This window comes from Thamnophis elegans, chromosome Z, assembly GCF_009769535.1.
Source record: "Thamnophis elegans isolate rThaEle1 chromosome Z, rThaEle1.pri, whole genome shotgun sequence".
In the NCBI taxonomy this organism is placed as follows: Eukaryota; Metazoa; Chordata; class Lepidosauria; order Squamata; family Colubridae; genus Thamnophis; species Thamnophis elegans.
In genome coordinates this window covers 81,923,024-81,937,448 of record NC_045558.1, presented here as the reverse complement: position 1 = coordinate 81,937,448, position 14,425 = coordinate 81,923,024, and the positions used below count along the sequence as shown (strand labels likewise).

At 36.0% G+C, this 14,425-nt stretch overlaps 1 protein-coding gene across 4 annotated transcripts in view; it reads left to right on the top strand.

Moving 5' to 3' along the window:
- The window catches only part of INVS (inversin), an 86,766-nt gene that overhangs the window by 49,475 nt on the left and 22,866 nt on the right, over window positions 1–14,425 (top strand). For all 4 annotated transcript variants that reach the window (XM_032235307.1, XM_032235305.1, XM_032235306.1 and 1 more), the window contains 4 exons: window positions 2,993–3,164; window positions 5,778–5,933; window positions 7,067–7,296; window positions 12,475–12,581. In XM_032235307.1, the coding sequence (XP_032091198.1) occupies window positions 2,993–3,164; window positions 5,778–5,933; window positions 7,067–7,296; window positions 12,475–12,581 (665 nt within the window). The remainder of the gene's footprint in view (window positions 1–2,992; window positions 3,165–5,777; window positions 5,934–7,066; window positions 7,297–12,474; window positions 12,582–14,425) is intronic.

The window sequence follows — 14,425 nt, the reverse complement described above, 5'->3', positions numbered from 1 at the left end:
ATGTATAGCCTTTAAGAGGCTTCCAGAGTGTTCCTGGGGGCTGGGGAGGACAAAAATGAATGAAAAACAGGTTATTTTTGCCCCCCCCCAGCCCCCAGGAATATTCAATAAGCCTCCTAAATGCTATGCATGCCCTTGTTTTGACGAAAAATGGGCCGTTTTTAGGAGGTCTGCAGAGTGCAATTTTTTTTTTTTTTTGAAAAATTTGCCTCTTCAAAAGCTTGGTGCATCTTATACTCCGATACACCTTATACTCCAAAAAAAACGATAATTAGACATCTTATTGTAAGCATTTTTTTTAAAAATGAAAAAGGCAAGAAGCTAATAAAAACACAATTGTAACTACATATATAAAAAAGTGAAATTTAGAAGTACACTCAGTAAACAGAAGCCAAAGTTGAAATTAGTAAAGAAGAAAATGGCTTAAGAAACTGAAGCTGGAGAACATTTAGTTTCTATGTTTTACTGCTTAACATTATTTGCGCACAGACACACACACATATATATATATACACACACACATATATACACATACATACATATATATATATATATGAAAAGTGAGTAATTTATTTCCAAATGTTTTCTCCAATTCTTGTTATTAATAATCTAAAGACAATTTAATATATACTTTTATATTTATTGTATCAAAAGAAACCCAGATCTGAAAAGATAAACATTTTGATAGATTAACAAAGCAGGAAGGGACTTTGTAGGTCATCTAATCCAACCCCAAGCCCAAGCAGGAGACCCTACAACATCCCCATTTACAACATTTACTTTTTACATTGTAGTTTATATTATATTTTACATAGAATTTAATATATTCACTTAATATTCAGGAGAAAAAAAAACCTCTATCAAAAGCAATAGACATAATGTATCAATGTATTATTCCAATTTCTTTCAGTTAATACTATAAAACTGACCTATTGGATGTAAAAGAATTAGCTAATTCTTGAGCTATTGAATTTCCAAATAGCCATAATTTAGAATTTCTTAGGAGTACTTAATTAGATATTTTATAACTAATTTATATTTTTAAACAGTGCAAATACTATAGAAATCAATAGATCAAGAATAATCGCAGTCAAACAATTCTATGTAGTTAAATGGCTTATTGAGCAAACTTCATTTAAAAAGCTTTAAAGTAATAAATAATTGTAGCTAAAACACAAATATGCTGATAAAACCATTTTTAATCTATAGAGGTATTGTTAATTTCTAAATTAGATAATATTTCATTAAATACTTAAAGATAGGGGAAAGTAATTAAAAATAACAATGTAAATAAACAGACACTTCATAAAAATCTTTTCATTCATTCTTTCTCACACAAATGATTCTTCCTAATTGAATTACATTGTTAAATAATTAAAGAAAGTAATTTAATCAGGCTGTTTTCAGCTGATGAATAAAGTAACAATTTGTTTAAACTTGAGTAATATAAAAATAATTCAGCATATACAGGCAATCTTTTATTTACAACTATTTATTTAGTGATGGCTCAAAGTTACAATGGAATTGAAAAAAAGTGACTTATGACTGGTCCTCCTACTTATGACTACTGCATATTCCACGGGGCTGGGTAGGGCAGAAATGAACAAATGATTGGCCTTTTTTGCTCAATTTTGCCCCCCCCCCCCAAGCCTCCTAAGGGCTATGCATGCCCTTTTTTTAACAAAAAATGGGCTTATTTTTGTGAAAAATGGGCCATTTTTTGCTCGTTTTTGCCCCACCCCCAGGAGCACTCTACAAGCTTCCTAAAGGCTATTCATGCCCTTATTTGGAAAAAAAACCCAGGCCTGTTTTTGCGGGAAACAGGCTGTTTTTGGGAGGTCTGCAGATTGCAAAAACTTTTTTTTATTTTGCCTCTTCAAAATCTTGGTGCGTCTTGTACTCCAGTGCATCTTATATTCTGAAAAATACAGTCTATTTTTATTAATTTATTTACAAAATGTATTAGCCGTTTGTAATCATATGCACACACATATAGTACTGTGCAAAAATGTTAAAGAAATGTGCAAAAATGCTTTAAATTAAGAATGCTTTTAAAAGTAGTAGTATTAATAGTTATTTTTATCAATTAACAAAATGGAAAGTAAATGAACAGAAGAGAAATCCAAATCAATTCAATATTTAGTAGTAGAGTTTGACTGTTCCTCACCCAGTTTTAAGCCTACCACACAGCTGTTTCTCTTTTGTGTTTCAATCTACATATGAAATTGATGTTATTAGCTCCTGCTTGGTATAATTGGTTAATCACACATCTAACTCTAATCCTACAAAATCCCTGAATTTGTGCAAGTATAAGAATTGATGCTGTTTTGAAAGCAAAGGGTGGTCATATCAAATATTGATTTGCTTTGGATTTATCGTCTGTTCATTTATTTGCCATTTTGTTAATTGAAAACAATAAACTATTATTGTTACAATAAACTATTATCTATTTCTCAAAGCATTCTTAATGTACAGCATGTTTGCACAATTACCTAACAATTTTGTACAGTACTCTGTAACACATGTTAATGCCAACTGTTAAAATTCAAATACAGAAAGAGAAGACAGCAGCAGAATGGGGTGGAGGAAGATGAGATCTATTTTTACTCAATCAACCATCTCCACTGAGGTGCTACCCCTCCCTCATTGCCCCAAGCTAACTGGGAGAGCCAGGTCTTTAGGTCCTTACAAAAGGTCAGGAGGGTTTAGGCTGATCTCACTCCGGAGGGTGGGGGTGCAAAATGTTTAGAGGGCAACAGCAGAGAAGATTCTTATCATGGACTCTGCCACCCGGAATAATCAGTTCGGGCAGGACCCGCAGCAGGCCTCCTCTGTTGGCAAGGTTGGGACAGGCCAATCCTAGTGGAATGAGATGGTTCTGCAAGTAGTGTCATTTATTTAAAAAAAAAATTTTCATTTATAATTTGTATATGCAGTTATATTACAGAGTAATTTCAAAATCAACCATACTCAGTGAATATTTCTATTGTAGGAAACTGTAGAAGAATTTTTTAAACATCCTTCTGTGAGAGATGACTCAGATCTTGAGGGAAGAACTTCTTTTATGTGGGCAGCTGGCAAAGGTAGTGATGATGTCATCCAGACAATGTTAAAACTAAAACTGGTCACCGATATCAACATGGCAGATAAATATGGTGGCACAGGTAAAAAAATCTTTATATGTGCATGTGTGTATGTGTGCATATGTATGTATGTAGCTAAGATTTATGATTTACAATTATTATTTACGAAGATAAGTTACATATGCTAGTTTCTCAATTGACTGAGGAAGATAATAGTTTACGCAGTTGTTTCCTAAAGAATATAACTGCATAACTAGTATTTGAGATTAATTCAAAAGGACAGAATAGTTGCTATAGAGTATCTAGGCCAGTGGTTCTTAACCTGTGGGTCGGGGCCCTTTTGGGGGTCAAACGACCCTTTCACAGGGGTCGCCTAAGACCATCGGAAAACACATTTTCAAAAAAATACGGAAAACAGAAAATAATTTTATGGTTGGCGGTCACCACAACATGAGAAACTGTATTAAAGGGTCACAGCATTAGGAAGGTTGAGACCCATTGATCTAGGCTCTATTGTTCTTGTAATTACGTTTTACACATTAGATTAGTTTATTCAATTGTTTGTTTAATTTTTAATGTATTAATTTTCCAAAGACTCATCATGTATGACCCATGAGTAGAGAATCCAAGGAATGAAGTTAGTGTTTCTGTATTGTAAGCAATTGCTCATTTCTGTTAAGTCATTAGCTTAGCATTTATCAGATATCACCAACAAATTCCCTGGGAATATATATCTTTTACAATCTTAAATGTGTAACAATTAAAAATTGTCCAGAATATTTGTACACTGTCTTCTTTAACTTTTTCTCACTTTCTAGAAAACAACTTTTTTAAGAATCACACAAAAATAATTTGTGTTTAATTTAATACTTCTTAATGTATTCACTAAATATAGTGTTACCATGTACTAGGATCAAAACTCTGATAAGGAAAGTTGATTGCTTTATGTCAAATTGTGTTAACTTTTTCATTTCTAAATCCTTTTTGTTTCTTTAATATACATTAATGTTTCCCAAATCTGTAAACTACCTGAGTAGAAAAAAATGGGAAAAATTGTTTTTATAATACACAAACCTATTACACAAACACAAAATTTAAGTCAGTTTAAATTGACTTCAAATGTTTTGTTTATATTTGATAAAAAGGACTTTTTGTTAAGCTGTTCTTAGTAATGGAGGAAAAAGCTTGGGAAGTATTGAGTATAATATTATGCATATGTGTGATGCTATCTCCATCAGATTTTTCTGTTTTGTATTCCATATTCTCCAATCTCTTTTCAATATTCTCTCTGTCACAACTAATAGATTTTGAATTTCAAACATAATCATTTGCAGTGTTACAGTTTCTTTTTCCTGCTGGGCCATTCTTTCAATTTTGCAGATACTGCTACTATAGGGTTCAAGGCTATTTTAATAAACTTCAAACAGGTTCATTTAGGTTCATTCATTTATTATCTTTCAACTCAAAATTTTGTTTTCCCTCCAATAGCTAGTGATAGAACTTCCAAAAGGCACCTGTATAAACAACTTGTGCTCTTCCTATTAAGCTAAGCTGAAATTTCAGCCTAAGCTGAAAGACCCTTGAATCTCAAGTGATCAAAGAGAAAGAAGAAAAAACAATGTATCCAGCCTCCAGCCTCCAGCCTCTAAGTGGCAGTGTAACTACTTTTTCTCATGTTGTTACAACCCTCTTTATAATCCTTCTTATTTTCTTCTTTATATTCCAAGCTTAAGAAAGAAAGAAATCTTAAATGGAGATCAAAAACAATCCAATCAATCAAATCAATCATTATAAAAAAGGAGAATTTTAATCCATTGGTGTAAGCAAAAGTGGAAAAAAAAGAAGAAAGAATTAATCCATTTCAGTTTAAAAAATAAGGAGCCCCTGCAGAAGTTCCATCCGTAAAAAAAAAAAAGAAAGAAAGAAATTAGAAACTGGATAACACACTAAGTTCAATGCAGATCAATCTTGCCGCCTACAGTCTTTTGTCTTCAATCTTAACTTAATTTTTTTTCTTGGGTAGTCTCTAACACTAAAATCTTCTCACCAGTTCAACACACTTTCTCTTTCTGCTTTCTTCCCATTCCGGAGCTGTCCCAACTTCAGCAGCTTCATTAGCTGCGTTTCTGTCGCTGAAAAAAAAGGCTATTCCTGGATCTTTCAGGGACTTTGCGATGTCCCTGAGATCAGCAGGAGGTGCCCTTCTCAATCGCCATGTCTGCGGGACGGTTTAGGTCCAAATGGACTGTCCAGTGGCAGGAATTCGACTGCGATCTTGGAACACCAAGATTGCACGTTGTGCTGTCGTGACGTCAGCTCTCTTCCCTCCATATCTTTATTTTAATGTATGTTAAATATGGGATTTGAATTCCCTTCTTGTTTGCCTTTATATTAATTATTATTTAACAAAGTTGCTGATTTCAATGATAGCATCAGATTTTATTTGATCTAGATTTATATCAGAGATCCTAGATACATGTGTTCAGTTTATATAAATTTAATATGTATAGATGTAAATAAGATGCAACTGAATGGAACAAGCATGAGACAATGACAGAAGAAATAAATGAAGAGACGATGTCCATCTGCATATAAATATCAATCCTTCATCTTAGTGTCTGGTTTATGTTTTGTTATATTCACTATTTTAATTAAACACCATTCAATAACTGCATTCTTTTTGACATCTTTCAGCATTACATGCTGCTGCTCTTTCTGGCCATGTTAGCACTGTGCAATTGCTTCTAAAGCATTATGCTCAGATAGATTCTGCTGATGTAATGAAACACACTCCTCTTTTTCGTGCTTGTGAAATGGGACATAAGGAGGTAATACAGACACTCATTAAAGGTCAGCTGCCTACATTTTTTCATAAACATATGGCTGTTTTTAACTTTAGAATTAAGCAAAGTAATGATAGCCAATACTGTGAATTAATTTGTGATTGATAATGGAAAAACAATATTTTAACCAATATTTTTGTGAAATATTTCAAATGTATTTAAGGGGTCCTGCTCCTGAAAATTTTAAATTTTGAAGAGTTAGTAACTTATCTTTGTAGAGGGAAATAGACTGATAGGAATTCTCAACTATAGGACCAAATTCTGGTTTTCAATATTATAAGTATTCTATGTAATTTGGGTTAGCATTTTATTATCATTTGATACATAATCATTTGCAACATGGATAGAATTTTTAGACTGCCAAATTTTCAGCTGACTGATTAAAAACTTAATTATGCATCATCTATTCTTGCTATCAATCTTTATGGTCCTAAACAGTTTTGGGGAAACTCTTTATCATGTGATCTATCTGCAGATTTTAGATATGTCTTAGAATTTACTCAGGATAAGAAAATAATCAGAGAAAGGAACATTAAATATAAAAATGAGACTACTGTTATCACAAATCCCAACATAAAATTGAATATAACAGCCTAAATGACAAGTGGCTAGTTAAATTATATCATTAACGTTACAATTTTAGAAAATATTCTTTTTTATACCCAGGTTTAACATAGCAGTTCTATATGGGAAGTGTAATAGAGGCCCTATAGTTTGCCAAACTGGCTTGTTTCTTATCTCTGATTGTAATATCATTGTACCTTTATTATCAGCTAATTAATTCTCTAGATTCAAGGGAAGAACAGTGAAAGAAAAATAAATGTAAAAATATGTATCATACCAGATGGCGACTTTTTGCTCAGGATGCCAAAAAATTTTGTGGGAAGAGAGAAATACATTACAGATGTGTATCTGCCTTTTGTGTGCATGTACAAAACATACTTTCATTGGGATTGTCAGTAAGTAGATTCATTGGCAATCTTCTGCACATAAACATATCTCAAATCTGTCATGACAAGACTTTGAAAGTGGGGTCTTGAGTAAGGAAGTTGGAAGGACATATGCATAGCCTCACCATACTTAATTTGTTAATAAACAACTAAGGCAGACTCCGTGGATTAACATATGTTATTATTGCAGGAGGAGCAAGAGTTGATTTAGTTGATCAAGATGGCCACTCTCCCTTACACTGGGCAGCTCTAGGAGGAAACCCTGATGTTTGCCAAATATTGATAGAAAATAAAATCAATCCTAATGTACAGGATTATGCAGGTAGAACTCCACTGCAGTGTGCTGCTTATGGAGGCTATATTAATTGTATGATGGTACTATTGGAAAATAATGCAGATCCAAATATTCAAGACAAAGAGGTATGTGCTGTTTTACTATATTATTTATTATAGTATACATAACACCTTGCTATTGGAATATATTGTTTGGATAGCAAGCTTTATCCAAGATTTAGCATCAAATTTCACTAGAAATTCGTAGAGTAAAAACTATCATTATATACCTAGTATGCTTGGGGAATTTACATTAGAAAATAATTTCCCATTCATTAAATTAAATACTTTTTCCAAGGGAAATTGTAAGTGTTGTTGATCTTGTCCAAATAAGAATTCTGGCATGGAAAGATAGGGAGATTTAAACCTTGTGCAGGAGAAGAGAGAAAAAAGAAAAAGAAAGGAAATAATAAAGAAAAGAAAGAGAAATACACAAAAAAGTACTTCCAAACTTCATTGCAACAAAGAAACAGATATCTCTTCATCCCATATATCATCATTTATCTATAAACAAATCTATAAAACATCAATTTTTTCAATCTCATTGTCAACAAAAGTCATAAATTTGCAAACTTTTGCAAAAATGTTTATTTTAATGTTGAACAAACAAACCAACTTTATATCACTTCCTTTTATTTCTTAACCTTTAATTCAATCAGAGTATCCTAGGATTTGATTTCTCTTCAATAATTTTTTATCATATCATCCATATATTTTAAAAGCTTTCACTGTTCTGTAATCCAGTAATAAAATGTTTTTCAGGTCATTCTCCTGGTTCATAATTTCTTTTTAATTTTTAAAATTTCACCCATTTTCTGTTTTATGTCCAGGAAAGCATGCTTTTCCAAATCATTGTTTTGGCCTATCGATTGTATTTTCACTTTTCATATTTTCTGTCTTATTTCTGCTAGGTGAAATTTATTCATTCCATTAACTTTTTAGACATAATCTATCATAGAAGCAGGCATCATCTTTTAAAGTATTGCTACTAATTTCTGGCTCCATTCTTCAAAGATCTCCTTTAATATTTCCAGTGTTACAATATTTTTGTTATTTTGTAAATTTCCGTATTAACTGATTTCAAGAACAAGATTGTATTTTTTCCATTTGCTTAGTCTCTTTAACTCCCCCTAGCACTCAATTTCAAAATGATCACTTATCTTACAATAGCCAAGATTGTAATTAATTAAGTCTGTTTACTATAAAAATCTACTTATTTTTTATAATTAATCCCTAATCTTGTAGTAGAAGCCAATTTCCACATTTATCTAGCCCTTAATCCATGTATAATTTTTTAGATCAAAATATTATTTATCTTATTGTTGTTATTTCAATTTCTTTAATTTCTTAATCTTATATATTTTTTCTTTTGTTCAGAATTAAAGATAAAGTTTACTATCAGATCCCTTAGGAAAGAAAGACCCTCCACTCTATTTTGGTGAAATGGCAGGTTCTTTTACTAAAGGTTGCTGGTTGCAGTAATATCAGGCTAGAACTAAGATTCCCATGCAAAAAGTTAAAAATTTCCCCTCCTCCCAGCCCAACCCCCTTAACCAGCTTCAGCCAGTGGAGCGCTGCATAGGTGTTTTGAGAATCACTGAGATGTTTGGGGAAACCCACATTCCATTCTCAGGATATGTGGTCTTGAAGGCTGACACAAATTGGCCTTGTGCCTCTCTGGTCTTCATCAGACTGCCATTCCCCCCTTCTAATTTCCCATCACATCCCTATACATTTATTACCCATTTTCCCTCTGCTCCTTCCCCCTAATTTTAGATGACAGGATGAGACAAGGCACCAAGCCATGTATGATGTTTTTCTTCTAATAAATAAAATCAAAAACTTTATTTTTTTTTTATAAAAAGAAGAATGAGAAAATAGTGCTTTTTACACTGGATACTCCAAATACAAAGCTTCAGGACTGAAATGAATATTGACCTGCTGCAAGAGGAAAGGGATGATTTGGGGAGTACAATTCCAGTGAGCTTTTTGGTTATGTATAGCCTGTCTTCATTCACAATACTACAGTCTCCCTGTCAGTATAAATGCCAGCCTGTGTTTGAGTTTGAATTCACACCTTCTGCCAACCATGCACTTTATCAGGTCTGCTTGGAATATAGAAAATTTTAGAACCTATTCTGTAGGTGTGGCCTGCTTTGTGGGAGTGGCTGGGTGGTCATGAGACCATGTAGGAGTGGCCAACTTGTAAAATGTGGTGAAACTCACTTAACAACGCTCTTGCTTAGCAACCAAAATGTTGGCTCAGGAACTCTGGCATTTGAAGTGTGGAAGTCTTAAAGCTGTCAGGTTGCAAGACCCTTGTAGCCCTAAGCCTTTACACATAAAAAACAGGGGTGTTCAAACTTGACAGCTTTAAGACTTGTGGACTTCAACTCCCAGAATTCTTCCTTCCCTCACTCAGCTGCTATCACTAGGGAGCCACCAGGACAAGCAAGGTCTTGGAAGGGATTTTCCCTCCCCTCCAGAGAGCCCATGCCGAAAGCTTGGGAAGGGAGATCTGGAACTGACTGCACAGGATTGTGCAGCCACTGCTGTGAATATGCCTGTTTTGCCAGCCGCAGGAGGGAAGAAAAGAAGCCGGTCTTTGGAAAGAATCATCCTTCCCCTTCCAGAGAGTTGATGCTGGGAGAGAGGAAGCGGGCTAGCTTGAATGTAGGCGAGTAGGCAGTTTAGTGGCCAGTGAGCGCCTCCTTCACTCATTCAGGCAGGCGGAGAAAGAAAGGAGGCATGTGATAGGCGAGGGTGAAGGAGCTCTCCTTTGCCCTTGGTGGCGGGGGTGTTTTCTCTCACACCATCTTTCTCTCACACCTCCTTTCTTTCTCTTCCTGCCTCCTTCACTCATTCAGGCAGGCGGAGAAAGAAAGGAGGTGCGCGAAACCCAAGGGTGAAGGAGCTCTCCTTCGCCCTTGGTGGTGGGGGTGCTTTCTCTCACACCTCCTTCCTTTCTCTGCCTGCCCAAATGAGCAAAGGAGATGCTGGCCCCAAACCACTCGTTCGCCCCCATTCAAACCTTCCTGCCTCCTCTTGTCTCCCAGCATCAGCTCTTGAAGCAGGAGAGAAGGTTTTTTCCCTCCTGCAGAGTCAACCATTAGGGGGAGGGCATGGACCATTTGGCGGTGATGGGGAAATGGAGGCTTCTTTGCTAGCCTTCCAGCTGGCAAAACAGACATTTTTACAGCGGCGGCTGAAGCACAATCCCGGGCAGTCAATTTGTCTCCCTTCACCAAGCATGTCCCGTTGTTGCTGGAGCCGTTTTTGCTGAATCCGGCATGGCGACCATCGTTGGCAGTGCTTCTTGCCATCGTCGTCTCTTTTGCTCCTTGTCATTGTGCCTCCTTTGCTCATTCGGGCATGCAGAAAAAAAAAGGTGTGTGATAAAGTGCCCCCCTCCACCAAGGGCGAAGGGAGCGCCTCAGCTATCGCGGACCTCCTTTCTTTCTCTGCCCGCCCAAACAAGCAAAGGAGGCACTGCTGCTTGCCCGTGTTCAAACCAGGCCGCCTCCTCTCTCCCCACATGGGCTCTCTGAAGGGGGAGTGAAGGTCTCTCCCAATACCCTCTTCCCTTACCTCGGAGTGCAGTTCCAGGACAGCGGGATGTTCTTTTTTTTTTTGGTATCGGGGCATGGCCTTGACACCTGCCTTCCTGCCACCTTCAGTCCAGTCCCACGCAATCTCCCCCCCCCCCGACCTGGAGACACTCCCAGCTGCAGTTGGCATTCTCCTAGCGATCCTTCCTGGCTGTACCCCCAGAGCGGTCACATGGCGGTGACCAACCCAGGGCCCACCCGGATGCCTGAAGAGGAAGGATCTGCAGGAGAAAGCCAACTGCTGCTGGCAACAGGGCACAAAGGAGCAGCCACCCAGCAGCTGCTGCGTCCTGTTGCAAGCACCCAGGGTGGCCTCGATGACCTGCTTCCCTGCCACCTCCAGCTGTGCGCAACCTCTCACCAACCCACTGACCTCAGAATACTCTGCTGGACAGCCTCTCCTTCATATTCTATTGCCACTGCAGCTGCGTCCAGGCAGGTGCTGCATCCCCAGAGTGGTTACATGGCAATGGCATGTGGGCTGCTGACTATCCCAGGGCCCGCCCAGTTGCTTCAGGAGGGAGAGGCAGACGGGCAGCATTCCCCCCCACCTCCCTGGCCATCTGCAGCCTTGGAGCCTCGGCTGAGCGAGCAAAGGAAGTGGGTGGGTGGGGCAAGCATGGTGTGGACGGATGGGGGGAGTGAACGGGGAAGCGCAGGCTAGAAGAGGGAGTGTTCCAGTACGGGGCCTCTGGAAGATCAGGTATAGGAAGATACCCTAAATTTCACCAACCAGTACGCCTGTACCCGTGCGTACTGGGTAAAACCCAACCTTGCTGCAGCAGCTCTAATAAAGGGCTATATTTATCACAAAGACTGGGGAAATGGAAAAGAAGTAGAGGATTTAGCTTATTTTGTAAGAAATAGGTGAATGTGTTAAGCAGAAACTGTGCTCAATTGAACTTAAGTAAAATATTATTTATCCATTGCAGGAATTTTTTGTTCATGATAAGCAGAAATCATGTTTCAGAAGATGTAGAACATGTAGTATTTTATTTCTTAAATTATACAGTCATCCTTATAATCATCCTTATCATCCTATTTATAGTGCATCAATCCCCTTCTCTCCTTTCCTTCCTATATTTACCCGATGAAGACTTTTCAAACTTACCATTCTGAAAGTCTCTAATAGCTTTAAGATAGTTAATAGGAAATTTCTGAAAGTGATTAGAACGTGAATTTTGTGTGCTCTGCCACAGTTGCTAGCAAAATTGCTTGTCTTGTTAATTCTCCTTGCTAGGAGCAGCTGTCTGCTCCTGTGGGCAATCTCTCATCTTCTTCTTATCTGGAGACTTTCCAAGGAGCTAGTTACTTCATGATTGCTGCACTTTTGCAGATCTTCAGTTCATCATAGCTCTCCCATAAGTTCCAGATCTGGGTATAACATAATGATGCACAACATTTAAATAATTAGATGTTTTCCTCTGTTTCCCCTTATTTCCCCTTATTATCTCCATTTAGAGGAAATTATAAAATATTTTAAAAATTAGCATTCATAACTTAGCATTACGGTGAGTTGTTTTTACTTTATTATTTTCTGCACCTCTGTGTTCAAAATAAGGTAAAGAATGAATATAGTCTGATGATTTCTGTGTTTGAACTGGAATTTAGCAATATAAATGATTTCATTTACAGTTTTTTTTTTAATTGACCACAGGGAAGGACAGCATTACATTGGTTATGTAACAATGGCTACCTTGATGCTATAAAGCTGTTGTTAGGATTCGGTGCCTTTCCCAATCATATGGAAAATAATGAAGAAAGGTATTATTTATTAAATAATATCTTTATTGTCTTTCTGGGATTTCTTCTGATCATATTGTTAAATCGATCCTGCTGCAACAGTTATAGATGGATAAGTCAGAAAACCATTACCTTGGAATTACCTCTACCATGAACTTAACAATAAGCTATTCTTCTTGCAACTTACATGCCCTTTCAATACTGCATGCTGGATATGTACATTAACATGATATAACTATGACAGGAAATAATATGAAATACTTTGAATAAAAAAACCCCTCTATGCTACTTATGATGTTGACTGGGAATTGTAGGACCGATAGACCCAAACATCTGGAGGTGTTCAGATTGGACATAGCTACACGATACAAATTTTATTAATGCTAATATTAGGATAATATGTCTGATTAATTAGTGTTTAAAACCAAGTTGGCCAGTTTTAACTTTTTATTATTTTTTTAACTTAATTGTTTTGAAAATTGTAGAAACAATAATCTTGAATGTGTTGGAATATTATGAAGTGCATACTGAAAAACAAATGGCTCTGATCTTTTTAATGTAAATTGGAAATTTATGATATGGCAATTAAAATATATGGAATTTAGTGAACAATTTATTGATATGATCAAGGCAATATATACTAAACAGACTGCAGAGAATGTTAATAAAAAAAGGCACAAGACAGGGATGTCCATTGTCCCTTTCATTTTGAAATCGGAAGTGTTAAACAGAAATATTCAGCACGACATAGAAATAAAAGGGATGGAGATTAAAAAGAAAGAAAAATACAAACTACATGAATTTGCAGATGACCTGGTATTTATCATAGAAGAACTGTAAACAGTTGGACCCAAATTAATGAAGAAAATACATGACTATGGGGAAGTTTCAGGATTAAAAGTAAACAAAGAGAAAACTAAAATTCTAGTCAAAAACCTCACAAACAAACAGAAAAAAGATTTAATGGCAAAGATAGATATTCAGATAGTGAAGAAAGTAAAATATCTGGGTATTCATTTATCAGAGAGATGTGCAATTATAAAAGAAGATAATTATGCTAAATTGATACAGCGAATTAAACTTGGAAAAGTGGAAAAACTTGCAACTATTACTAATAGGAAGAATAGCTAACGTTAAAATGAACACTCTACCGAGATTACTATACCTGTTCCAAACAATTCCAATAAAGCTGGAAAAGAAATACAATTAAATAGAGAGGGAATTAAATAGATTAGTATCAAAATTTATTTGGCAACATAAAAAAAAGCAAGAATAAGTCTGACACTGTTACAAGACTCTAGTAATAGAGGAGGCTTTGGGCTGCCAGATTGGGAGTTATATTAATAGGCATCTGCACTTATATGGCTAAAAGAATGGATAACCTTGAAACATAGATGATTATTAATTTTGGAGGATCACAATGGCAGTTGTGGTGGCACATCTTTCTATGGTATGGGAAAAATAAAATACACAATTATTTCCACAGAAATAATGTTTTCAGTATACATAAAAATTAAGGTATAACACTATTTGAAAATACCATCCTGGCTCTCCATGATGGAGGCATTGATACATCCAAATGTGGTTGATACTTATATCATAAGATATAAAGATATTCTGAATGAGAAAGGGGAATTGAAAAGTAAACAGGAACTGAATAGTCAAGTGATAGACTTAACAATGTGGCTGCAAGTACAAATACAATCAAGATATTTTAAAAAAATGTTAAAATATATGGTTTTTATAATGAACCAACATAATTGAACCAGATTCTAAAGGAACTGATGACAAATTAAAAGTTTATACCTACCTACTGAGTATTAGAATGGAAGAGGAGCAAGTAAAGGAAACAATGAGAGAGTGGT